At 45.4% G+C, this 24,504-nt stretch overlaps 1 protein-coding gene across 9 annotated transcripts in view; it reads right to left on the bottom strand.

The window, feature by feature from the left end:
- The window catches only part of TANC1 (tetratricopeptide repeat, ankyrin repeat and coiled-coil containing 1), a 207,195-nt gene that overhangs the window by 49,924 nt on the left and 132,767 nt on the right, over nucleotides 1-24,504 (bottom strand). For 7 of the 9 annotated variants that reach the window (XM_072961020.1, XM_072961024.1, XM_072961023.1 and 4 more), the window contains 3 exons: nucleotides 18,553-18,683; nucleotides 17,308-17,494; nucleotides 4,649-4,912 (listed from right to left, as the gene is read on the bottom strand). In XM_072961020.1, coding sequence (XP_072817121.1) covers nucleotides 4,649-4,912; nucleotides 17,308-17,494; nucleotides 18,553-18,683 — 582 coding nt within the window. Of the gene's footprint in view, nucleotides 1-4,648; nucleotides 4,913-17,307; nucleotides 17,495-18,552; nucleotides 18,684-19,816; nucleotides 20,186-24,504 lie in introns of those variants that run through there. The other 2 variants (XM_015248535.3, XM_072961027.1) reach the window with 2 other exon arrangements.

Raw genomic sequence — 24,504 nt, 5'->3', positions numbered from 1 at the left:
TTTAAAATTCTAAAAAATAATCACATTTACCTCTGGTCAATAGCACATAGTTACTTGTTTAAAAGCATTAAGGGTCTATTCAAGCATACATAAGCTTGATTATAAAAATAATCAGAATGAAATAATTTTGTTAATTTGAGGCAAATCTTAAAAGCAAATACATGGTACATGTTTTGTCTTAAAAAAATTAAAAACCTCTTATTTACATATACAACCTAGGTCACAATGAGAGAAATCAAAATAAAATTAACCTAATTTGGTTTGTGGCTGAAATGGTCCATCATAAAGCATTGCTGATCTTAAACATATGGTTATTGTCCAGCACAATAAAATACAGATGTCATTTGAGGGCAAATGATGGGGGAGAGGGAGTCTCATTCCTGAGGCTGAGGCTTCTGAGGACTGGTGAAATCATTAGTGGGACCAAGCTTCTAGGGACAGAAGTCAAGCTGGACCGTGTGCCTGCTGAAGACCCTCGGCCACCCCACGGGCTCTGATGCAGTAGCCGACCACCGACCAGCACCACTTGCCCGACCTGGGCCCTTCCTCCTTCCCTTTCTAAGGCCTCAGTCCTTTACTCCCTCACTGTTAGCACCACCTCCTCTCACTCCTTGGTTTAATAAGCACGAGTTTGTCCACGGCCTGGCTCTGTGATGGTGCATCCCTTCTTGCTACATTCTCCAAAGGGCAATCAACCATGTGCCCCACTCACCTTCCCAGGCCGTGGACAAACATCAACAGCTTGACTTTACAACAGTGTGCACTGATGCTCTGTGTCCCTTTGGTGCCTAGCCACAGCCTGTTTCCATATTCTGTACACATTTATGCCAGGACTCCACACCAATCTTTCCTATAAGAAAGATTCAGCTAACTCTTTATGCAGGATTTCCAGGTAGACCTAATTTATGGGAATCCAATGGCAACCTCTAGCTTCTCCCCAGGCCCTTCACAAGCAGAGCATATGACACTTCCTGGAAGGCCACCAGGCCACACCTCTCGCCCTGGTTCCCTACAATAATACAGCTTGGGACAGATTTCCAGACTCCTGCCTGGGACCTGGGACTCTGACTCAGGCCTCTGCAAACCCCCTGCTCTGCACGCCTCACTGTGAATACAGCCAGGTGCTGGAGGCTGAAGTAGAAGGGGCCACCCCAGCTACCAGCCACAGGCCGGTTCAGTTCAGAGTTGGAACAGCCCTGAACGCAGCCCTGCTACTGCAGCCTCCAAAGGGTTTCCTATCTCACTTCCTACCCTGGCCCCTTAACACACGACATTCAATCCATAATTCTAAAGGTTTAAGAAGAAGGATCTATAAATGGCATTCCAAAGAAAGGATTATTAAAAAAAAAAAGCCCTAGATTGACACAGATGCAGGGAATGGTGAGGTTTCAAATGCCTGTTTTCAGATATCCCATCACCGCAGTTTCAGCTCCAAAGTTATGCAACAGAGCAGCCCCAGCACCTCCTGACCTCTGACCTCTGCCTGACTATTTTAAATGTGAATAAGCTTCATTGAAATGGACCACCACTCCCAAGCAGGGCTGCAAGCTGCCAGATGCCTGCTACCTCTGCTTTCTAAGGTGTGGTCACAGCCACCAAGAGTGACCTGAGAGCACAGCAGGGACACTGCAGGTGATCCCAGCTCAGCAGAGCAGGTGACTAGGCCGACAGATTCGAGGACATTACAAGAATTAGACTCACTTCTCCTATTTAACAGTAAATGCTTTCAAATTCCTAAACACTATTCAGGGCCCAGAAAAATCAGAGGTAAAGCAATAATTTCATGCTGCAATAAACCTACTGCTAATATTGCTACAATTACATTAATTATACACTCACTGCACACACACATTAAGTCTAACATCTGGGTGAGAAGTACATTTTTAAGATGCTGCCGGAAAGAGGGTTTTTAGGGGGAAGGGAGTTGGAGCAGAATCAGGGACACTTGTCTAAGCTGAGCAAAGAAAAACATCTGGTTTGAAACACCATGGACCAACCTATCAAAGGTAAATGCCATTAAATCCTGGGCAATTACCAGTTAAGAGTTTCAAGAAAATTGTCTGGTAATTTTGTTTGTTGGTTTCCTGTAAAACTAAACACAGTGTTCTGTGATCCACTTAGAAAGTGCCTCAAAAGAAAAAAACAGTAGTCTGAAATAGTAGAACCCAATTACCCAACTTCTGGATTATCTAAGATATTTTAAAGACTTCTCATTCTGCTTTTTAAAACTTTTTTTAAGTGAAAGCAAGTTTATTTAGAGAGATATACATTCCATAGACAGAATATGGTCTGTCTCAGAAGGGAGACCAGCCTCATTCTGCTTTTTAATAAAGGAATTAGGTGTCTGTGTCATACATTTTGATGTGTCACATACAGGAATAACCTGACTGCAGTTTTCTAAATCAATTCCACTCCAACAAATGCTTTGACAAAGAAAATCTCCGTAGACTGAAACAACCACCAAACCTAGCCAACTTATTTTTAGAAACTTTGACCAAAAAATTTCAGCGTACTGGACGGTTAACAGTGAAGAGGCAACTCCAGTTCTTTGTAACAGGCTCAGTGATGGTAAAAGGCAGGCAGCCTTAGGAACCTGTTTCCATGTTCTCAGCCTCCAGGGGAAACAGGTCCCTCAGGGAAGCTGGCATCACTCTCCCTTCACCTGTGAGTTCTTACTCTGCCCTCACAGACCAAAATACTTTTCTATCAAACAGCAATTTCTCTGTGTTTACCTGCATCTTAACATGCAAACATTCCCAAGAGATCTCAGCACATGGTCCACCTCACGTTTCTTCAATCCTTTGAACACTGTTGCCTGCTGCCCTGTTTGCAGCAGCCTGCCTTCTAATCCCTAGACAAACAGCGCTGCATGTAGTCTATAACCCGGGTCCTTCATTCTTCCCAGTGAGACCTGAAAAATCTTGCCATTCCCTTTTAACTGAGGGTCAGCTTTTTGAGGTAGGAGGGTAGGCAATAAAGAATCTAGCAGGTCCCTAGCTCTTTAGCAGATACTATGACATAAGGTACTTGCCTATTTCCTTACAAAATGTGCTTTTAGTTTTTAAAATATGCAACACGGGAGAAATGAACAAATCCATTAGGCTAGGCAGACACTGCTCAACCCCAGAGGTAAAACCTTCCCAATTCCGCAGGAGGTCTAGTTCAAGCGCATCCATGGATGCTAATGAACGAGCACAGCAGAAATCAGAAGCCCTGCTCTATAATCTCCGCCATCTCCTGGAAACACAGAGCTCACACCCACTGTCACTTCACGAGGCAGGACACCGCATAAAAGAGCATCAAGCAGAAAACATAACCCGAAATGGGGTCCTTTTAACACTGTTAAATCAGTTTATCAAAGTGTCTCCTAATTTTAAAACAGCTTCGCTGAGTTGAACACAAGCTCACTATTTTGTTGAAGTCAAGAAAGCCATGAAGTCCTGGGACAATACGAATGAATCACTCATTATGTCTAGGTTAAAATGGTCTAAAATGCCTTGCGTGCAACCTATTATGCCGTAGAGAGTGGGATGGTGGTGGCAGGACACAAAAGCTTCTGGAAGAACCATCACTCAATACACATAAAGCTCTCAGTACTTCCCTCTGGCAGACAGCCCAAACCCTTCTTCTGGAACAAGGCCATTTTACTTCCTCTGAAAGTGAATTAAGAGTTGTGTCTCAGAACTTTTCCATTAGGGCCATTTGTTTATCAGCTGCTTCAGAGGACTACTGTAAAACACACCCAACAACAACCAGAGTGGCCCGGCACATCCTGAGGGAGCGGTATAGAACCACAGAGAAGGCCTTTGATGTGGGAACAGAGATCCTGGGTCCACACATTAGCAGAGGAAAAATTTTAAGCGGGACACTGGTAACCAAGAATGTTCAAAACAAGTTTCTCTTCTAAATTCAACCCAAGAGAACTGGGGTGAGCAACTCTGGATCTTAAAGCAGGCACAACAGCTCAGGTGGGGAGTTCCCTTCCCCACCCACCCCCAGCTACCCTCCTGGCCTCAGGACCACCCACTGACCAGCCAGCCAGCACCAGCCACCACTCTGCGTTCTCTTGCAGCTCCAGCTGCCCCATTTCGCTAAGGCACATCTGTCATGCCTGTTTCCATTTCCTTGATGGAGAGCTCTCGTTTCCGCTGCTTATGTTTTGAACTGTGAGCTCCCTTCTAACTGAATTATACAGAAATTGGACCTCCCATCTGTACAACAGGCCTCAATTATTAAAAAAAAAAAAGTTTGAAAGTTGGATTTGAAATTCTTTAAGCGGATAGTAACAAACTCATTCTAAACAATTCCCATTTACCAAGCTGTAATGATAAAATCCTGAATTTACTCAGGCTTAAAATAACAAAAACAAGGACAGGGTTTTTGGCACTTTCTTCTCTCCTACACAAAGAGCCATACAGTCTAAATACTGGATTTAAAGAACTCCAGAGGGGAAAGATCACTTACAGACTATTAAGTGCAGCCTTGCCATTTCACAGATGGGTAGACTGAGGACTACAAAAGGTACAAGTGCGTGACCCACCATCCCAAGGCTGGCTTGTGTCTGGATTAGATTCCCAAGTGAAAAGGGTGAGCAGGGGGTGCCTCAGACCCAGTGAGATCACCCTTCCAGGGAGAGGCGTGGCCTTACCTGCAACGGAGTTGGGCCGTGGCATTATTAGCGAGCTGGAGCTCTGAGAATAAGGGACCGGACCATCTCCAACTGAGGCTTCGGCTTTGGGCAGCACGCTCTCCGCTGGCCCGGGGGGCTCCTCTTCTGCCACTGGGGAGCAATTATCTGCCCTGCGATCATGAAGAACTCCCTTCTGTACCCCTAACCTTAGGCTTCCGTCCTTATTCCATTCCAAACTGGAGCCACTCCGGTCATCATTTTCGGATGAACTTGTAATTGTGGCTGAAATGAGAGACCAAAATACTTTGAAGGAAGCCAGGAATAGCTGGGGCTGAGAATTCTCTCTCTTACTCACACACACCCCACACACACATACACACACACTGCTCTCCATGTAATCAATGGAAAGTTTCCTGGTCTGCCCAGATTTTTATCAAAGTATGTTTCGCACAATGTATTTTGGTAAATTAGAAGAATGTTGCTTATCAGGGGAAATAAATTGCTTAATAATTCTACAGGGGAGGGGAAAAACTGTGATAAGAAGATAATGAAAAAGCTGTCTAAAAGTATCTGAGAGCAACAGTAAATCTATGTAATTTGGAAATGACATATGCTCTCTTTTAACAAAGATGAATTGCTCACAAAAGATTTCGTATCTCACTAAATTCCTTTGAACCTTTAAATACTTTTCCCAAATTAACAACACTTGTGCATGGAGGGAGGGGGCAGGGCAGCACGATGGTTAATGCAGAAAAGATGCAGGAGCAAATCTATGAAAACAAAATACAATTACAAAGTCAAGCAGAAATGCAATCCTTAGAATTAAGCTTCATAACATCTGTTCAAGACGATCCAGAGAGGCTGACCTGACTTTATGCCTTTAGCAGCTTAGACAGGAAACCTCTACCTACCCACTGCAGGGAAAAATACAAGCATGGGAAGGGATGCTTTTGGTTGCAGAACTAAAACATAAGCTCTTCTAGGAAAGCCAGGATGGAAAAACATCTTGGCAAAGAGGAGGAATATGATGAAGTTAAAAAGCAACACTCACCCTACAAATCTACAAACAGCCACTTCTGATTTAAAGGCGCTGAGCCACATGTGATTCCCTGGCAAGCACAGGCCACCGTGGGCCCAATGCTGGCTGGCGTCCTTGGGAATAGGAGCCACGTCCTCGGATCCCTGTTTGGATCCCAGCAGCCCAGACCCTTAAAGCAAGACTTAATTGGGAGTGTGCTGGGTCAGAGTGTATGCAGGACCCAGCTGCCCAGGTTAAGCTGCTCTATCAACACGTCAGGATGACACACACTATCAGCAGGCTGGTGAGTTAGTTCCAATGGAGTCCATTATCTAGGATCAAAGGGTCTGCAGCAGTTTGGTTTTGTTTTATTTTTACAATGTTCTTTATGGTTTAGAAGCAAAGACAAAACAATTTCCTCACTGTGACGTGACCACAGGGCATCCTGTCACATTCCTAAAACTATCTTTGCTCTTGCTGCCCTAGCCTGGACTCACTATCCACTGCTCATGTCCCTGCTTAAAAACCCCTCCTACAAGCTGAAGCCTCCTTAGAGCGTCTGTCAGGAGCTGATCTCTTCCTTTTCTGAGCAGCACAGAGCCTGGCACATACCCAGGGCTCAGTAAATGTCTGCTTTTTCAATGAAGGAGCGGAGCGAATGAACAAACTTCAGGGACACAACGCTTAATCTCACTGTTACTGGTTCAGGATTGCGGGTATTACATCCCTAACGGAGTGCAGGTTGATCTGGGACAGGCCCGTCACACTCTTTGGGTATCTGTCATTACTCTCCACATTTCCAAGTTCTCTATCAGGAGTGTTAATACTAGTCTGTCTGTCTGTTTGGAATCAACCACAGCCTTCGTTGCATGTTTTCTCAAATGGTTCACTCACAGGAGCCTAAGTATATGAGGTATGACTCTTTCCATCCTAAAAATGCTGGCGGTGGTAAGAGCAGCAGCTAACACTTATTGAAGGTCACTATGTGTCAGACTGTGCTGAGGGCTTCACAAGAATACTCTTTAAGTTATTAATGAGATTATTGCTTATAAACGGTAATGAGCCTGTTAACAACCAGCCTGTTAATAAGTTGTTAATCAGCTTGTTAATAAGTTGTGACTGTGTTATGAACTGTCGTTTCCAAGTCCAGCCAGGACTCAGGGTGCTTTCCTTTGGGCATGCTGTAATTAGTTAGGTTCCCGGGCTACCCCAACGTCTAAGTTACAGAAATAGTCCCAGGCTGGGGGTAGGGTGACAGGCTAGGTTTTCATGCAGTGGCTGTTTTATTTGGGGGCACATATTCTTAAGGTGAAAAGCAGAAGTCACAGTTTTGTTTTTGCTCATTTGCTCTCCCTGAGGGCTTTGTACTTCAGAATCAAATCCCGAAGGGCCTGATCTCAACCCAGACCTCAAGCAGTGGGAGCAGGAACTGGGACTTCCCTACTTCCTGTTACAGGTGACAGCACTGGAAGTGGGACTTCCAGGACCCAAGCAGCAGCTGAGCAGGGACAGCCGGGTCAGGGCTCCTGCGTTGCAGGGACAGGCCGGAGGACTGGTTCTCACTGCACAGCCACAAGCGCGCAGGCCCCGGTGAAGGACACCATTCAGGTCCTGGCAGTGAGCGGGAGCAAAGTGAGGGGTGGGGGGTGGAAGGCCCCAGCGGCAGGAACTGTAGCTGGGAACAGCAGTCCCAGACAAGCCGCCACTTCAAAAGAAGGATATTATGAGTCTATAATATGTTTGTAAGTATAAGCGTCTCCAAGGTGAGAAGCCTTGAAGCCACAGGCCCTCCCACCAAGATGTTCCACTGAGACTGACCCCTCACAACACTCTCCCTGGGGTCCAGTACCAGACCCAGCCGCCTGGCCTGAAGCCCGGGCAGTGAACTTTCATCTCGGTTCAGGTACAGTCAAGCCCTGAAGCAGGTCCACTGGGGCAGATAAAGGCCCCCGTTTCCCCACACAACCTAAACAGCACACCAAATAGGGCAGCTCCATCCCCTCCAAGGAAAGGAAAGTAGTTCTTACAGCAAATGACAGGCTATCCAAAAATACCTGTTTTTCTTCCAGGTTAACAGAGATAAACTAATTAAGTTAACCCAGTCACCTTCAAGTTAACATACACACACACCCCCCACCACCCAGGGCAACATTCTAACTCATGATTTGTTTTGTTTGTTTGTTTTAAAAAGCTCTGAAAAATAAGTACCACTTGACATTTTCCAGAGACTAGGTAATCTTGAAAGCTCCCTAACAACTCAAAAATTCTAACATCTTACTCCTTCAATTCATATAAATGCCAGTGTTTGTCAATTAAGACTTGCCATCATCACTCAGACGGGGTCTCAACTGTTCTGCTGACATGCAGGATCCTGTAAAATGAGTGACTTATCAGGCCTTAAGTTTTGTCAAGCTGTGAGGTTAGGCTGTGCCTCTCAAGTCAGTATGAAATGAGGTTTGGTACTGCCCCTTGTGCTAGTTCTGAACTCACATGTGCTGGTTCTGAATTCCATGTAATCTGAAAATTCCACTTAGCTAGAGACAGAGGGTTAACTTCCTCTGCAGTAACAGCACATTTAACCAGACTTACTAGTGCACAGGGCAATACTATTTCCAAAGCACTTTCCAAATATACTAGGACAAATACATGATCACCACAACATGTGAGAAGAGGTGGAAAGGCTCAGAATCATCAACCCCATTCTATAAATACGGAAACGACGCAGGAGAAACTGATCACACACACACACAGTGAGTCGTACGTCTGACACCAGTCCTGACCGCATACGCAGTGTGTATTAAAACCCGCTTTGCCTTGCACAGTTCTCAGCACGTAAAAGGAGTTCTTTAAGTATCTGTGGCTAAAAAGTATTCGGCAGTTCATGAAGTCTGCCTTGTTAACAAGAGCAGCCCCTGGGCAGGGGCTGGTGGAGAGAGGCCAGTTGTGGGCTCAGAGCAGCCAAGAGGGAGTCACCGGCTAACAGGGGGAGGCAGGGAGAGAGGCCCACTCAGTCATTATACATTTTGCTATTATAAGGCACTGCAATAGAACCATTCCATCTACTTCCCAACTTCCCCTCAACCCCTCTTTGCCTGTTGAAGGTTCTCTCATGTGTTGAATGTTCATTAAAAATAGGATTAAAAAAGCAAAACAATAGAGTCCAGCGCCCAATAAGTAGTTTGGTGGGATCTAAATCAAATTGTAGGTTTAAAAAAACATCAAGAAGTAAATTAAATGGACTACCTCCAGAACTGTTTAGGAACTAAGGGCCACTGATATCAAACATATACATAGAGCCAAATTCTTCTCTCTCTGAGCTGTGGAACAGACCACAGGTAAAAAGTGCGAGGGGCCTGGGTTCAGACTGGCTTCTCCCCTTTTGAGGACCTGTAGAGGGCATGTCTCTCTGGGCCCAGGACTAGGAATGGGCACATTTTTGTCTTTACCTTACAAACATCTTGTGTGTTTGATAGTACTTCTGTCTTTATACTGCCTACTAGGGATCTTAAAACTTCCTGCTCACTTATAAACAAAATTAGTAAAATCTCATGCACCTAACTCCTGACTTCATCTTTTCTCTCACTTTTATTTCCTTTCCCCAACTCACACCTTTCCTGAAAAAGAAAAATCTTGTTTTGCTAAATATCTATGAGCATTTCAGATCCACTGAGGAGGGATTAAGTGTAAATAAGTAAGTATCCCTAGGAAATAAGAACAGCAACAGTGGCCAACGTGAGTATTACAACAGTGCTCACTGTGCACGGGCCTAAGCCCACAGAGCACCTGAAGCCCTGCTGTGCTCGAGAGATGCTCCACACTGTTCAGTCGCACCGCACTGTTAGAAAACTTTGAGCTTGTCTTCCAATACGTGTATTTATAAACTATGTACATGCACTACTCTAATGTATTATAGCACAAAACATACACAAAAACATACATTTTGAAAGGATTTTTAAACACCCCCAAATTGAAATTTTCTTCAAGCACTCCACACATCGTCTTGCATTCCCCGTTTTCAAAGCCAGGGCTCTGTGAAGAGAGTCCTGGGTCGTGGAGGAAGTCTGACAGAAGGACAGAGATCAAGTGCCTCCTGGACCCTGAGTCCCCAGGACTGGTTTCCTCCCCACACAACTGAAGGAAAATAAAGTAGCACTGGAAAAAACCAAACAAACATCTCTGAACTTCTGCATCCAGTTTAATGGTTGACAGGAGGAGTTTAAACGTTAAAACACTGGGCCAGTGAATTAAAGGTCAAACAAGAAAGAAACAGAAGAATGGTTGCTGAGGAAAGTGGGAGAAGGGAAGTGAAGAAGAAAGGGAAATCCAACTCCCGCAGGCACACCTCCTTTGACCTGACGGCATAAAGGTCACTGAGAACTATGGAAAGCAGGGAAAGTCGATGAGAGCAGGACAAATCAGAGCCACACATCCAGGAAGCCATGTGACCACAGCCCGGTTCCCTGGACCCAACAAATGCAGGCCCTCCCCTCCCCCTGTGTGCTCCCACCTCCCTTGGGTCGGGCTGCTGTGCTGTCCTCTGGAGCTCCTGGAGCGACAAAGGGCACGACTGCAGGGATAAAACCAGCCTGCATGGAAACTTCTGCCCACAAATGCCAGATAGTGCTTCTCTCCACCCCACCTACTTGCTCACAGATGGCGGGGAGCAAAGTCTGAGGCTCACTCGCAGGTGCCTGCTCTTGCCTGGCTCAGCCTGGGAAGGAGAGGGTGCAGGGAGGGCGGCCTGAATCACCTGGTTCCAGAGGACTTTCTGGCTTCTCCTGCCACTCCACCTGGCCAGCAGCTTGTGGCTCCTCCAGCCAGCCCTGTGTCACCCCCGTAGGGCCCTGCTCCTTCTGGCCAGGCACAGGGGCCCCGTGCTTTGGCGTGTAACAGACAGATCTCTGTCCCAAACCTCCAGCTCAGTGCTCACCGCATTGCGCAAGGCGTGCTCTGTTACGACACGCAGGGAGGCTGGGGACCTGAGCCACAGCCACGTGGTCACAGCAGCGCTCAGCAGGCCTCTGGCTGTGGAGACACCTGAAGGGGCAGCTGGGGCAGGGCTGTGGGGGAGGGGAGGACAGGCCTTCTGACTTCAACAGCATGAAATTTTCTAGCAATAGCTCATGACACAGCGCTTTGGTAAAGCGTCATATATTCTGTACACCAAAGACCTAGATGCAGGAACTTCTGACTTAGTCCAATGACTCCACAGAGTTCCAGACTCTTCCAAAAAAAAGAGCGTAAGGCACTATTAGTAGTTGGTATTATTATGCACCTACAGCATACACCTTCCATCAGAGGTGTCAATCACTACCGTGTTTTAAACCCTTTTCAGCAACTGATAACTTGCCCAAGTCTCCAAGGGCAGGGGATCATCCCTGCTCCACAGGCAGACAAGTTAAAGAAGACACTGTGCCTATCTCTACCGTCCCCGTTCTGAGCACACTTGCTCCTGGTACACAGTCGGTGCCAATAAATGCTTCAGACAGAGCAGCCAGAAGAATCCAACCACGGTCTGAAAACAAGTATGGCAGGTGGTCTGCTAACCTGAATCATCACTGGAGACTTCTTTCTCACACTAAGTACATTAATGAATTATATATGTAAAGGCAAATTTTCCTCCACCCAAGAGATTTTAAAAAAGCTTCCATAATTAAGGATGATTTTTTAAATTGCAGGCAATGTAGCAAGATGCATATTAACACAGATTTCAAACACTAAATAGTTATTACCAAATCAATTTCAAAGCACTTCAATTTAGTAGCGAGCAGGGCAATACAGGTGGCAACAAAGCAGTATTAGCATAAAATCCAAAGGGCAGGATTTACAACAAGTTAGAAACGAAAATAAGGACAATTAATTCCTCTTTGTATGCCTCTCTCTGCAGCCGATCATCTCCCTTGGGACACACAGTCCAGGAAGTAAAAGGTCTAAAGGTACCTCTGGAATCACTTTCATTTTACAAGCCGAGGAGGGCACAGGAGACACGAGAAGATAAAAGACAGCCCATGCTAACTTTCTTTTATATGCTAAGCCACTGGACAGAAAAAACAAGTATTATCAAACTCCAGCAAGCGCCAGCAGGACACTAATCAAGTGTCTGGTATTTCACTGCAAGCCACTTTTGCAGGAGCCATAGCCATGTTTCTGTGAAGGTATTCCCCCATCTAAATTTATACCTGCCTCCCAGCTTCAAAGTGAGCAGGAAGAGAGCTAAGTAAGATAAGCTCACCTCCTCCGTCCCCCAAAGAAAGGGAAGGGGAGCGGCAGCAGGGAGCGCCCGCGTTCCTGCTTTGCTCTTTTCAAATTCTGAGCACTTAATCATCCTGAAAGCTACCTGGCCTGGTGGAATGTGGTGGCTCAGGCGTGGAGGAGCAGGGCAGGTGGAGGACACATCTGCTCTGTCTGGGAGACATGCCCGATGCCCAGTGCCGGAGATGGCGGGGTGAGATGCCTGTCCGCTCGGAATCCCCTCCCCTCCCCTCACTCCACGGGGCTGTCCTAACACCAGCTCTCTAAAGGAAACACATGCAGCACACTACAGAAGTGATCTGGAGATTACAAATGTCAGCATGTATGAGCAGATGGCAGAGAAAGGAAATGGAAGGGTGGCTGACTTTAACAGCCTCTCTCTCTGCCAGAATTTTTTAAATTGCTACCTGTAAACCCTTCTCCTGGCATGTCCATCATTAATGGATAGGAAGGATTTATTTTAAATCTTGACAGGAAAGGTGAGCTTTGTTTCTCCTCATCCAATATCTATCCTGTTTCTTCCTCAACAGAGAAAAAGCCCATTTCTTTGAAGCAAATACACACACACACACACACACAAAATACTGATCACGGTAAGGACATAAACAAAAACTCAACAGTATGTTTACATCCAAAAGTGCTTTAAAGCTCACTATTTTCAGTGATGTTTTCTTAATCAGATTGTTTTTCACACAGATTCCAATGCACAGGCATAGAGGTATACGCTGTTTCATCGCACGTGGCAGAAATTGTTTTGTTTTTTTTTTTTCCAAATTGAAGGTTTGGGGCAACCCTGCATCAACCAAGCCTACTGGCGCCATTTTTCCAACAGCATTTGCTCACTTCGTATCTGTTACATTTTGGTAATTCCTGAAATATTTCAAACCCTCCACCAGCAAAAAGATTACATACAACCCTACAAATAGCTGAAGGCACAGATGGTGGTCAACATTTTTTAGTAATAAGTGCTTTTTTAATTAAGATACGTACTTTTTTTTTAGACATAATGCTACTGCACACTTAATAGATCAGAGTACAGTGTCAAAAGCTTTTATATGTACTGGGAAACCAGAAATGTCATGTGATTCGGTTTATCGTGGCATTTGCTTTATTGCAGGGGTCTGGAACCGAACCTGCAATATGCCGAAGTCGGCCTGGACTTCGTTTTTCTCTAAGCTGAGATTAATGCGGTCTCCAATTTCCATTCATAACAGTTGAAAGCAAGTGACATTCAAGGGAGTGTCACTAAGAAAACCTGTTTTCTCCGTCATGGAGGAAATACCTTTAAATGCTACTTCTCCATAAAGTTTTCCTTTTCAAAGCAAGTAATTGAAAAGCTGCTTTAAGATAAATGAGTACAGCTGGCATCATGTTTAGGTTTTCACATTGCAAACTTGAAAAATCAGACATTGGCTTCTAAGTACTGCCAATGATCTTACATGCAAAGAGTAGGGAATTTTACTTAAAAAAGAAAAAGATATTCCTAGGGAATTCAGTTAATCTCATCCAGCTTAGACAGCATTTCTCCATGACAGAATTATTAAACTTCTAAAGACATTTATGTTGGAAGAACTCGGACTTCCTGAAATAGGATGAAGTGGGCCTCTCCTCTGCATAACACAGTAACGGTGGTGGGGTGGGGAGAAGGCTCCGCTGAGCCCTGGCCTCCACAGAGAAAGACTGGAAGGGGCCCAATAAATTCTTCTGATGGTCGTTAGCCTGCCTGTTCTCCTAAGCAGTTCCAAAAGGAAAACTCTCTTCCCCTGCAATGTATCAAAACTAGTAGAAACAGAATGCAGGCAGGGCGCTCTCGGGCAGCCCAAGAAGGCTGCCTGGACATGTGGGGACACAAGCTTCCCTTCACGGCATCTGTTGGGCAAAAATATTTAGATTGAATAGAATTAGCACGACAGAAGTCAGCTTAAATAGTAAGGGGGAGGCCCAGGAATTTTCGAGGATGGGTTAGCACCGTTTGAAATTTCCCCTAAATAAACGGTGCTAATACTGTACATGGAACTCTGGTCTAAGCCCTGGATGGGAGCCCACGCTTCCCCATAGCCTGAAATGCCGGGGCAGCTGCGTGCTCTTCACACCAGCCCACTCCCAGCCTCTGCCGCTCCAGCCCGAGCTCCATGGGTCGACAAATCTGTCACAACCTAAAATGGAAAATTAAATGGAAAGCCTCTTCCTCTCTTCTCCAGGGCCTGTGTAGTTTGGAACGTGAATCTTACCCAGCCTGTTTTACAAGCAGCTGCCAACCCTTCCAAAGCAGGAAGCCAAGATATCTCACCTTCATCTCTGCTCACTGGGATCACTGTGTTCTTGAATATTTTACTCTGCGAAACAGTTAAGATGCCCAAAGGTTGCCATTCCCAGGCTCCATCTTACAAAAACAGGGGTGTTCTTCAGGTACAAAAAGTACAGGCCCCACCTCCAGCAATCACAGAACCATAGCTGAGTCACAAGTCCCTGCTCCCCAAAGAGTGATGGGGCCTCCATGCCCAGGACTGACCCAGGAGGAAGCTCTCCCCCACCTCTGCCCCACCATGCCCGCCTCTTCAAAGAGCTGTGGCTACAGTCTGCCCGGGGAGGAAATTCCTGCATTTTCCCCTTCTCCTCCCTTCCACACCTCCAATGTGTTCCTTGGCAACAGGTTCTAATTCTGCAGGTCACTGCAGGAGAGAGAACAGAGGAACACTGTCACCAGCACACTGTGTCCTTTCCAGCCACCTACAGTCCTCGCTCCCTGCAGGAGATGTGCTAACCAGGCATGAAGCACCATCTCATGAAGCAAGGGGTGGGGGGGGGTCTTCCCTGAAAGAGGGACTCTCGAACCACTTCCTCCTCAATTGTTACCATTTTTCACATTCAGCTGCGTAGAGAACATGTTGACTTGAGCCAAGGAATGAAGGGCAGCCTCAGTCACATGAAATATGTCATTTGACTTTAGCAAGGCCAACTTGGAATGGGAATCCCACGTGGTTTCTTTAGAAACCATCTAAACCATTGCCTCCTTTAGTGCAACTCGTAATAGCAACAGTTCTCTTTCCTTTGTAGGAGCCCAGGAGATAGAGCAATGTAGATGAGACCCACCCTGCCCCAACCACATGGAGACAAAAGTAAATCATATAACAAGAATAAGTTAAAAGAAAATATTGAGACACTATGGAGAGAGCACATAATGGGGGACTAACCAGCCTGGGTTCGGCTGGGACTGTATTCAGTCAGGTACTAATTAATAACCTCAATATTCCTGCAGCTCAGTCATTCATTGACAAACCAGAAAATTTCTTTTCCCTCTTTAGAACACTTTTAAAATTGCAGCACCAACTCTCAATAAGAGAAAGAGACAGAGTAAGAACGAACTAATGAATGAATGAATGAGGGTACTTTTCTGTCATTGAAAAGGTTTCTATTAAAACAAGAAACTGGCTTGGTTGTAATCAGAGGCAGGCAATGCCAGAACACAGAATGAAAAGGAAAAGGCTATCCAAAAAAATGTGTAGCCTAGGTCAGCTTCTTGAAGACAGACAGACTCTGTGGAGGAGAGGACATTTCAGAAGAGCTAAGAAGGCTACAAAGAAAGTCAACTGGCTATCACAGAATTGATGCCAAAGATCTCTCAGTGGTGGACGGCTCAGAGAGGGATGGGGCATGAAAACAGAAGTAACACTGGGGAAAATCTGTTAGGAGAAACAGCAGGTGGGAAGGTAGAGAGAGGCGAGAATGGGAAATTAGCAGAGTAAGCTCACTGCACGGGCTTGAAGCCAAGCAAAAAGAATTCAAATCTGCTACAAAACCTCAACCCACCATTCATATGAAATGTCCAGAATGAGCTGATCTACAGGGACAGGAAGCAGATGACCAGTTGAGTCAGGCTAGGGTGTGGGGGGAAATAAATAGTGACTGCTCATGGGTACAGGGTTTCTTCTTGGGGTGGCAAAACTGTTCTGAAATCAGATGGCGGTGATGACTGCACAACTCTGAATACAACACAAACCACTCGATGGTTTAAATGGGAGAATATTATGGTGTGCTACTTGTATCTCAGTAAGACAAATATGGCACAAATGAAACAAAACCCCACTGAAGATCCTGATCCAAGTAAAAACTCAGGGAAGAGGCCTTTCCTCAGGCAGAGGGACCCTCACAAAGCTGTGGGGGGGCCACACCAGGGAGCCCACAACCCAGTCCCAGAAACCTCACAGCTCTTCTGTGATAATCTCCAAAACACAAACTGGATGAACCTGCAGCTTGGATTGTCAAATGACACTTGAAGGAAATTGCACATGACAGAAGAAAAAGAGCTCTGACGTCACTGCACTTGGTTACCTATTAATGTGGAAGGGAGTGGGGCTTAGTCCGTAAGAAAACATAAAATATCCCTCAAAGACAGGTGCGTCACTCAGCCACGGGGAGGAGCTGAGCCATGCAGGACAGCACCTGTGTTAGAGTGCGGCCGGGTCTCAGGGCACGGGAGGCTGAGCGAGTTACCTGAAAGGCACCAGGCTGCAGGCTGCAGGCTGACACACACAGGCACCCAGGCCCACCTGCAGAAACCCAAACACACTCTGTCCGGGACAGGATGTAAAAACAAGGGCTCTTCAATTCCCTGGTTGATTCTAATCAATCAGAAACTACTGAACTAATCAGAATCCTTACTTTTTAAAATTCAAATGTATTAATTTAATTAAGAATGCTATTTTTTTTATTGAAGTATAGTCACTTCACAACGTTGTGTTAATTTCTGATGTACAGCATCATGTTTGTTATACACATACAAAATCCTTGCTTCTGACTTCCTTTGAGAAGGAAAGAAGTATGCAAAGAACTCAATTCAATATTGCTCAAGTCACCCAGCCAAGCAGCCTTAGAGTCAGGGCTACCCTGCATCCCCAGAAGACCCTCAGCACAACAACACTGCGTAGGTATGGTTTCCTTAGAAAATTCTGGCCTCCAAACAGCGGTCAGATGCCATTATAAGAAACGAAAGAACAAACACCTGTAAATAAGTGGGAAAACCAGTGACCTTGAGACTGGGCAGGGAAGGTGTCTCAACACACAGGGCTTTCGCCACCCTGCTGTGTGTCCTATCCAGGCCTCACTCCCATCAAATGGAATTACTCAGTGAGCAGGGAAGGCTTTTGCAACTTCAGGGGCCAGGCCTGATCTGGAAATTTTCTTTACCCAATGAGCCCCGTGCTATAAAATAAACACCAAGGAATGTAAAAGCCAAAGAATGCTTCATGCTCTCAGCTGTCCATGGAGCCGGCGCTGTCTGCAGAGGCCAGGGCCCCGGCGAGGCTGACCTTCACCCACCACGCTAACGCCCTCTTGAGAAGGGCCCGGTGAGCACTCTGGATGAAGTGCATGGAGCCATGACCTTCCCGAGCAGTGAGCTTCTTACCTATAATTCCACTGTCCTTGCTCTCCAGGGTGGAACCAGGGCTGCTAATGGTCTCACAGGGACTTTTGTTGGCTGCCGTCTTGCTGACACAGCTATTCAAGGTGGAGCAGGGGCTATCGGTGCTGGGAGACGCGGTGCTGCTTGTTAGTGTGGAGCAAGGGCTGATGCCTTGGCTCAGAGCTGTGCACTGCAAGACGAATGCAAGGAGGAGTTAGTGTGGCTTCTCACAGGACGCGGCTACACCTCCCTTTGTATTTTGACGCTAAAACAATGAAACTAAAAACGGGAACATTAAAAACTGTTTTTTTTTCTTTTTTAAATCTAGGGAGCTTAATATATACACCATCTTCCAAATTTTAAAAGAGAAATCTCCTTGTTCTTGTCCCCTCCCACTGTGATCTTCCTTTTCTCTTAAAAGGGTAGTCTTAGACATAATCGAGTGGGAATGCGCATTTGTAAAACAGAAATAGCAAACAGGCAGACTTCCTTTCATTTGAAGTCTGCAGAAGACAAATGGGTTCTTTGACCTCTGTATGGAAAATCTGGGAACTCTGTTTTTGTCATGTTTCACAAGCACTGCCACCTGATTCAATTCCTGAAGATTTATGGGCTCTGCGATCAGGGGAAGGAGACGGGTGGCCACTGCGATCTCAATCAGCACAGGACACTCCCGCAGAGACCTGGGGGGAGGGGCAGGGGCTCCAGCCCCTCGCTGTTATTCACACCTCCCCTGTGCATCTCAGAGGGATGGCGGGATGCAGGGGCAGCCAGGCCGCTGCTCCCTAGGCAGGGAGTGCTCTTCGCAGATGATCCATTTGATCTCATTTTATTCTGTGTCTGCTCATTTCCTATAAATATTTTCCTCACCCCACTGACCCTCCAAAATCTCAACTGATAAAAAAAAAAGCACAGGAAAGCATATACCAAAGCAGCCAGATGAGAAGAATGGTGCTATAAAGATAAAAGTCATGTCGTTACTAAGGGATGGTTGTAGCCACTTTAATCCAGTGAGCTGCTCCTCTCTGGGAGGTTACTGTGGACGTTTTCCTAAGTTCTGCTTCTCCCCACCTTCCCACTACAAAAACCCACAAACCAACTGTTGAAATAAATTTCAATACACGATGGCCCAGATTTATTTGGCCTGAACAATGACCTCCCCACCCAACCCAGGGAGGCAGGGGGAGACAGCTACGCCTTCACTGGTCCTCTGAGCAGGGATGGCACAGTGCCTTCCTCAGGCATTACCATGGTCTCATTTTTTTCTTCAATGGTTATGTGTGTGGCACTTGGGATCCCTTCGCCCAGTAAAAATCCCAGCCTTGTCAACAGTTCTTGAGCGGCTGGCGAACAGCTCGGTTCATTATCAGCCTTTGCTTCTGGAACAAAGAAAGAAAACAATGAAGACGCCCCTGTGGGGAATTTCAGTACCGCATCTGGAGGAGTCGGCATTACAGCTGCTCGCCCGGTGCTTTTGTGTATTTTTATAAAAATGCATAAAGTTTGACGATGCCGCCTGTCCTCCAGCAATACATTCTAATTAAGAGGCTGTGACAGGTTAAGAAAACAGTAAAAGAGAAACTCCAAGTGCAAAGAGTGAAACAGCTGACCTGAATCAGAAGAACAGTGTCATTATCTGACAGCAATTTTTCCATGTCATGCAAAATATACTTCAGACACCAAAGGTAGAAAAAGGCCAACCTTCACCTTACTCTTAGAGAGCACAGTGTGTCCAATGCCTACAGGAGGTTAAAATAAACTAAAACCCAAGTGCCATGCTGGCTACTTATACGCTGGGGGAAATGTGAAATCCGAGCTCTTACGAAACAAGACAGGGGCAGGACTACTTCGGTGGAAACTTGCAGCGCATGCCCCACAGGATTCAAAGTCAAAACCAGAATTCCAACCCAAGGGTCAATCATCAGGGGTCCACACTGAAACAAAGACCTTAAGTCCCAATGAAACGTGTCCCAAGAGACTGGACCCAGTAGTATACCCTTCTGTCCAAGAGGAGGCATAGAAAAATCGGTTGTGTTCTCAGCACACTCCAGGTTAATGCTGGAAGCACACTTCACCTGAAGGTCACAGGGCATGTCTGGAAGCTGTTCCTTCCTCTAGTCTCCCTAAGGCTGGTCATCTTGCTCCTTGCACTCAAGAATTTTATTGTTGGATTTGATTTAAATGTTGAGCTATAGGTTAACCTTGTATCCAAAGCCTGTGGGAACTTAACTATGGTTGACAAAATGATATTCACATTATTCATTCTAACAGTTTTAAGTCAGCATTTATCAGGGAATGAAAATGATGTATAAAGCAAACCATGCCTATGAAGTTAGAACTTAACAGTATGCAACCTATAACAGAATCATTCATCTTAATGTTTCTTGTTAATTGTCCAGGTACCCAGATCCACACATTCATAAACCATTTTCCCTGGATGTGGAAATCTGCAGATAATAGATAAGAGGTCATAGAAAAATAAAATGAGGAAAGAACAAATTCACGATATTACCTTGGAGCTGCAATACCACCATCAACGTTCAACGCTAACTTTGCCTTTTCTAAGCAGCTGCAAAAGTCAAAGTAAGCAGAGCTGAGAAGACCACCTGTATTATCCTCACCCACATTATCAGTTCTGCTAAGTCATGCTCCAGGATGGCAGCGACAAGGGAAACGAGGCCGGCTGTGTCCTCAAGGAAGGAGAAGCACTCTACCCCTTGCTTGCTCTCCAAAGCTCCCAGGGTATAGGGTGAGAAGAAGGGCTGTTTCCAGACTGGTTGTTTTTTTGGTTGCTCTAGAAAACTGCAGGGCTAAAATAATCAAGGCTCCATTGTTCTGGGTTAAGAGGTTAAGCCTTGCTCTTTCTGATCATCTGAGTTAAACTCATAACATGGAGGAGCAGCAGCCCCAAGCCAGTGACTGGGGTAAGGGAGCCACCCCAGGGCGTGTCAACCACACCCTCAAAGCCACTCTACAGAAGGTCCCTTCCCACCAGAGATCTCCAACCACATCTGGATTCTTCAGGTACATGGGCATTGGGGAAAGGAAGGCAGGACCCAAAACAAATCAGTACAACCCAGGCACACCCAAGGGCTGAACCACTGCAGAACAGGATCAGTCCCGCCTTCCCTTGCCCCAAGGCTCAGGCAGGGCAGCGACTTTATCTTAGGTGGCAGCTGGACTCGAGGGAGAGAACAGGATGCAGCTGGAAAAGGGAACAAGTGGGTGAGGGGCAGAACTCAGCCGCTTCCCCATTCCACACCTCCCTTCCTTTCGAAACAATCTCTGTCCGGCTACCCAATTGTGACTTGCCCCAGAATGTCTAGCTTCTGGTCCAACCTGAAACGCTCTGGGGAAAGAGCCAGGAACGACTCCCAGTTGGCAGCTGCTGTGGAGGCAGAGAGAGCAGCTGCACAGGGTGGGCCGCCACAGAATTCACCCTGATGGCAAACGAGGCCACTGCACCCCACTCACTGGGGGCTCACTCTGTGCAGTTCCTGTGGGGTGGGGGCAGCAGAATCCCCACTGCAGCTGCAGACAGACACCCCAGATTGTCAAGGTTCTCATTAAAAGATACATACATGTGTTGTGTACCTATGAGATATATATACACACATCTCCAAAGACAACTTGTCATCCAAACCTCCTGTCCTCAGACAAGCTGGGGAGCAGTGGACATTCCAGGCCTCATGTCTGGATAGACAAGAGACACCCAAGTTCATCATTAACTTGTTCTCTTAACTGTTCAACCTGGACTTTGTTTCTACCAGAGCTCCAAAACTCTACCCAGGTTCAGGATGAATGAACAGGGGTTCTTCATTCCAGTTTGTGAATCCATTAAGCCACTGCAATTTTCTTTCTTCCAAAGGCTTCCCAACTGTCTTTTCAGATTATTCTTTTTTACTGAAATGTCATCCTAGTGACCTTGTCCTCAGAAGTCCCCTTCAGTATGAATTTCTTAATCCACTTCAAGCTGTCCGCACCTTTCCTTCCCTAACACACAGAGCATTCTCTCACTGAACTCTTCGTTCTGGCAGAAGGACCCCTGGGTGCGGTGTGACGGTGCCATCTCGGGGGAGGTGAGTTGGCAATGAGCTCACACCGATACTTCGACTATGAAATGAAAATGCCCTTCTCCTTCTGCAGTCAATTACCAAATACTGAGATCTGAATAGTCAGGCAGGATTTTCCTTGAGCCAATAATTCGTATTCCAAAATGACTCCCAAACCAAAATTCAATGGGACACTCAAACTGGAGAGGCTATTTTCATTCGTGTAGTTAATATTACATCACTCATCAATAATGGGTGCACCTTACCCCATACCAGTGGGATAAGGGCTGGAGAGAAAGGCCTCATCTCTCAGCAATGCTTTACATCTCATAGATTTAAAGAGTGAAAGAATTCATGATGGCTATACTTGGAGCTGAGAGAATTAACTGGCCTCGCCCTCCCTAGGAATCCATCAGGCAAGTGGAGAGAGTGCTATTCCTCCCAATCATGTTCTTGGGGAAGCCTGGCTACCACACCACTGTGGAATAATCACGTTGAGAAAGGCAAAGGGAGTTTCTTCCATCACTCCCCACCTGGCTCTTTTTAACTATTCACACCTGTTGGATCACATCTGGGGCGCCAACACGCAGGTTCGGTCCACAAGGGGACTGGTTGCCCAGTGACCGCCCTCCTGACGTCAAACCTATCTGAGCCCTTTATAACCACCCCTCAACCCCTCCCCCTACAGTCTCAGAGGCAAGAACTTCTCTCCACTAAAGCTGTCCTGGACCCCTAACTGCTTGAGCCTCTCTAAACCTCAATTTCCTCATCAGGGAAGTAGCCATAACCCACTTCTTACAGGTTATGAAGCTCAAAACACATGTGAGAAACACCATATGAGCCAAACATCTTTAAGATGCTATATCAAAGTTGGTCATTATTCCTACCAACTCTAACAACAAGTACCCATTTTCTTACTATTTTCTGTTTTCATGGCTTCCTATCTATACTCAGTGTGCATCTATTTCTCTTACCTTAAAAAAAAAGTTTTCTGTTTGGAATTTTCTTGCCTTAACTGTTTCTGAAGTCACTATTCCTTCAAGACAACCAATTTCCTCATTTTTCTGATTATCAAACTGTTTCAAGTTGGCCCATGCTCACTGCTTTCATCTCCCATCTAATCATCCCCTCCTCTTAAAGCCAGACTTCATTAGAACGCAGCGTCCCTGGGGATTACCAAGGGGCGCGCCACTGAGAGGAGCCTCTTCTCCACTCTCACCCTCCTCACACTCAGCGGAGCCCTGGGCAGTGTTGCTGATGTCTGGCTGTTCACTAGCATATGACCTTGAACCACTGACTTATCAGCTTCCAAGACAGTACTTCTGAATCAAGTCTTTCAAATGAGACACAGCCTTGCTTGATGTTAAACCCCGTCCTCTGCCTCTACGTGCCCATGACCAGCTTCTTGCTAAGCCTCTTGCCTTTCTTGCTTTCTGTTCCACAAACACTTCCTGCCTCTTTCTGGTTACTCCTTCTCCTGAGCCATCACCAACCCCTCCTCCTTGAATCTCCAAAAACAGTATTTATAAATTAGCATCCATCCATGAACCTGATCTAGTTCCGTCAATAATCAGTTTCCAGGTCTGTACTACAAACACATAGCTATTATACAAGTTATCTTTAAGCTTTTCCTCTCATGCACCCTATACTGAAACTGTCACCATATCTTACCATGTTCTCTTTCAAAATGTTTCCTGAATTAGCCCTTTTCTCTTCAATCATACTGCCACTTATCTCTAAGCCCTCATCCTCAAGTACAGATAGCCATTAGATTCTGGCTCAATTCTCTCATCTATTTTAATTTTCTCCCTTTCTCCTTTTCCTTCCTCTAAGCCAGTGGTTCTCAGACTTTTTGATCTCAGAGCTCACTGTTAAAAATTGAGGATTCCAAAGAGCTTTGGTTTATGTGGGTTATATCTATGGTTACTTATGTTAGAAATTAAAACCAATAATTTAAAAATCGATGTTAACCCATTTTAAGTTAATAAAAATTGCATTAACAAGTAACATTTTTAACTTAAAAAGGCATATTTTCAACTTAAAAGTTACTTAAGAATGACACTGTTTTACAATTTTGGGAATTCTTTTTAGCATCTGATTTAATAGAAGATGGTTGGATTCTAATGTCTACTTCTGCATTCAATCTGTTGTGATACGGGTTGCTGTGATACGGGTTGTTGTGATATGCATTCTTGGGCTGAAGCATGAGAAGGATTGTGGCTTCCGAGAGCTGTGTAGTGGGGAAAGGGAGGAACCTTCTCAGTTAATTACAGATACTCTGATACCTCCCTAAAACCTGACAAGCAGCAATTTCTTAAAGGCTAGTTCCAGTGCTGACTCTGAATCTGTATCAGTGAACTTTCTCTACTCTGTTACAGTAAAATCCAATGGTCTGTTTTATGCTTCAAATGGATTTTCACCCATGCAGGTTTATAACATCATGCATAGGGGTCATTTGGAAAATACGGGTTTTACAGATCTTGCCAGTGTTGACACATTTTATTAGACAACATCAAAATATCACATTCATTAATATCACCACAGATCTCTATAGAAAAGTCCTGGGAAGCTGTCAAGCTCATTGTGACAGATGCAAATTCCCCTAATTTTCATTCAAAAGGTCAAATTTTGTCATTGGCAACTAATCCCTGTCAGGTTTCGTTGTTTTTTTTTTAATTGAAGTGACGTGATCATTTTTGTTCCTTTTTGAGAAAATGTGTCAAATACCCAATTCTGAGTAACCATGATTTGTTAGTCGTTCTTTCAAGTAAAAATGGTGTTCCATTAAAAAAAAAAAAATGGCTAGTTCAGCTTGCAATTCAAACCATCACACAGGTGCTTCTCCTGGAGACAACCATGACACTTCAGCACAGAGCAGAAGTGCTTTATGTGGACCTCCCACTTCCTCACACAGAGTATTAGAAAGATGTAAATTCAAGGGTCAAGACTGAACACCATTCATTATTTTTAGTGTTTCGTCAAGGACTTTCTTCAGTGAAGTATTATTTCTGATGGAAGTGTGCAGTGGTTAAAAAAAAACAAACCCATGTGTAGCCCTAGAATAGCTGGTGCCCTTCCTCTGATGTGCACGAAGGCATCAGAAGTTTTATCAACAGCTGCTTTTACACCATCATTGCAAATGTCAAGG

This window comes from Vicugna pacos, chromosome 5, assembly GCF_048564905.1.
Source record: "Vicugna pacos chromosome 5, VicPac4, whole genome shotgun sequence".
Lineage (NCBI taxonomy): Eukaryota > Metazoa > Chordata > Mammalia > Artiodactyla > Camelidae > Vicugna > Vicugna pacos.
Note: the sequence above shows the minus strand (reverse complement) of the source record. Positions and strands in the feature narration are given on the sequence as shown.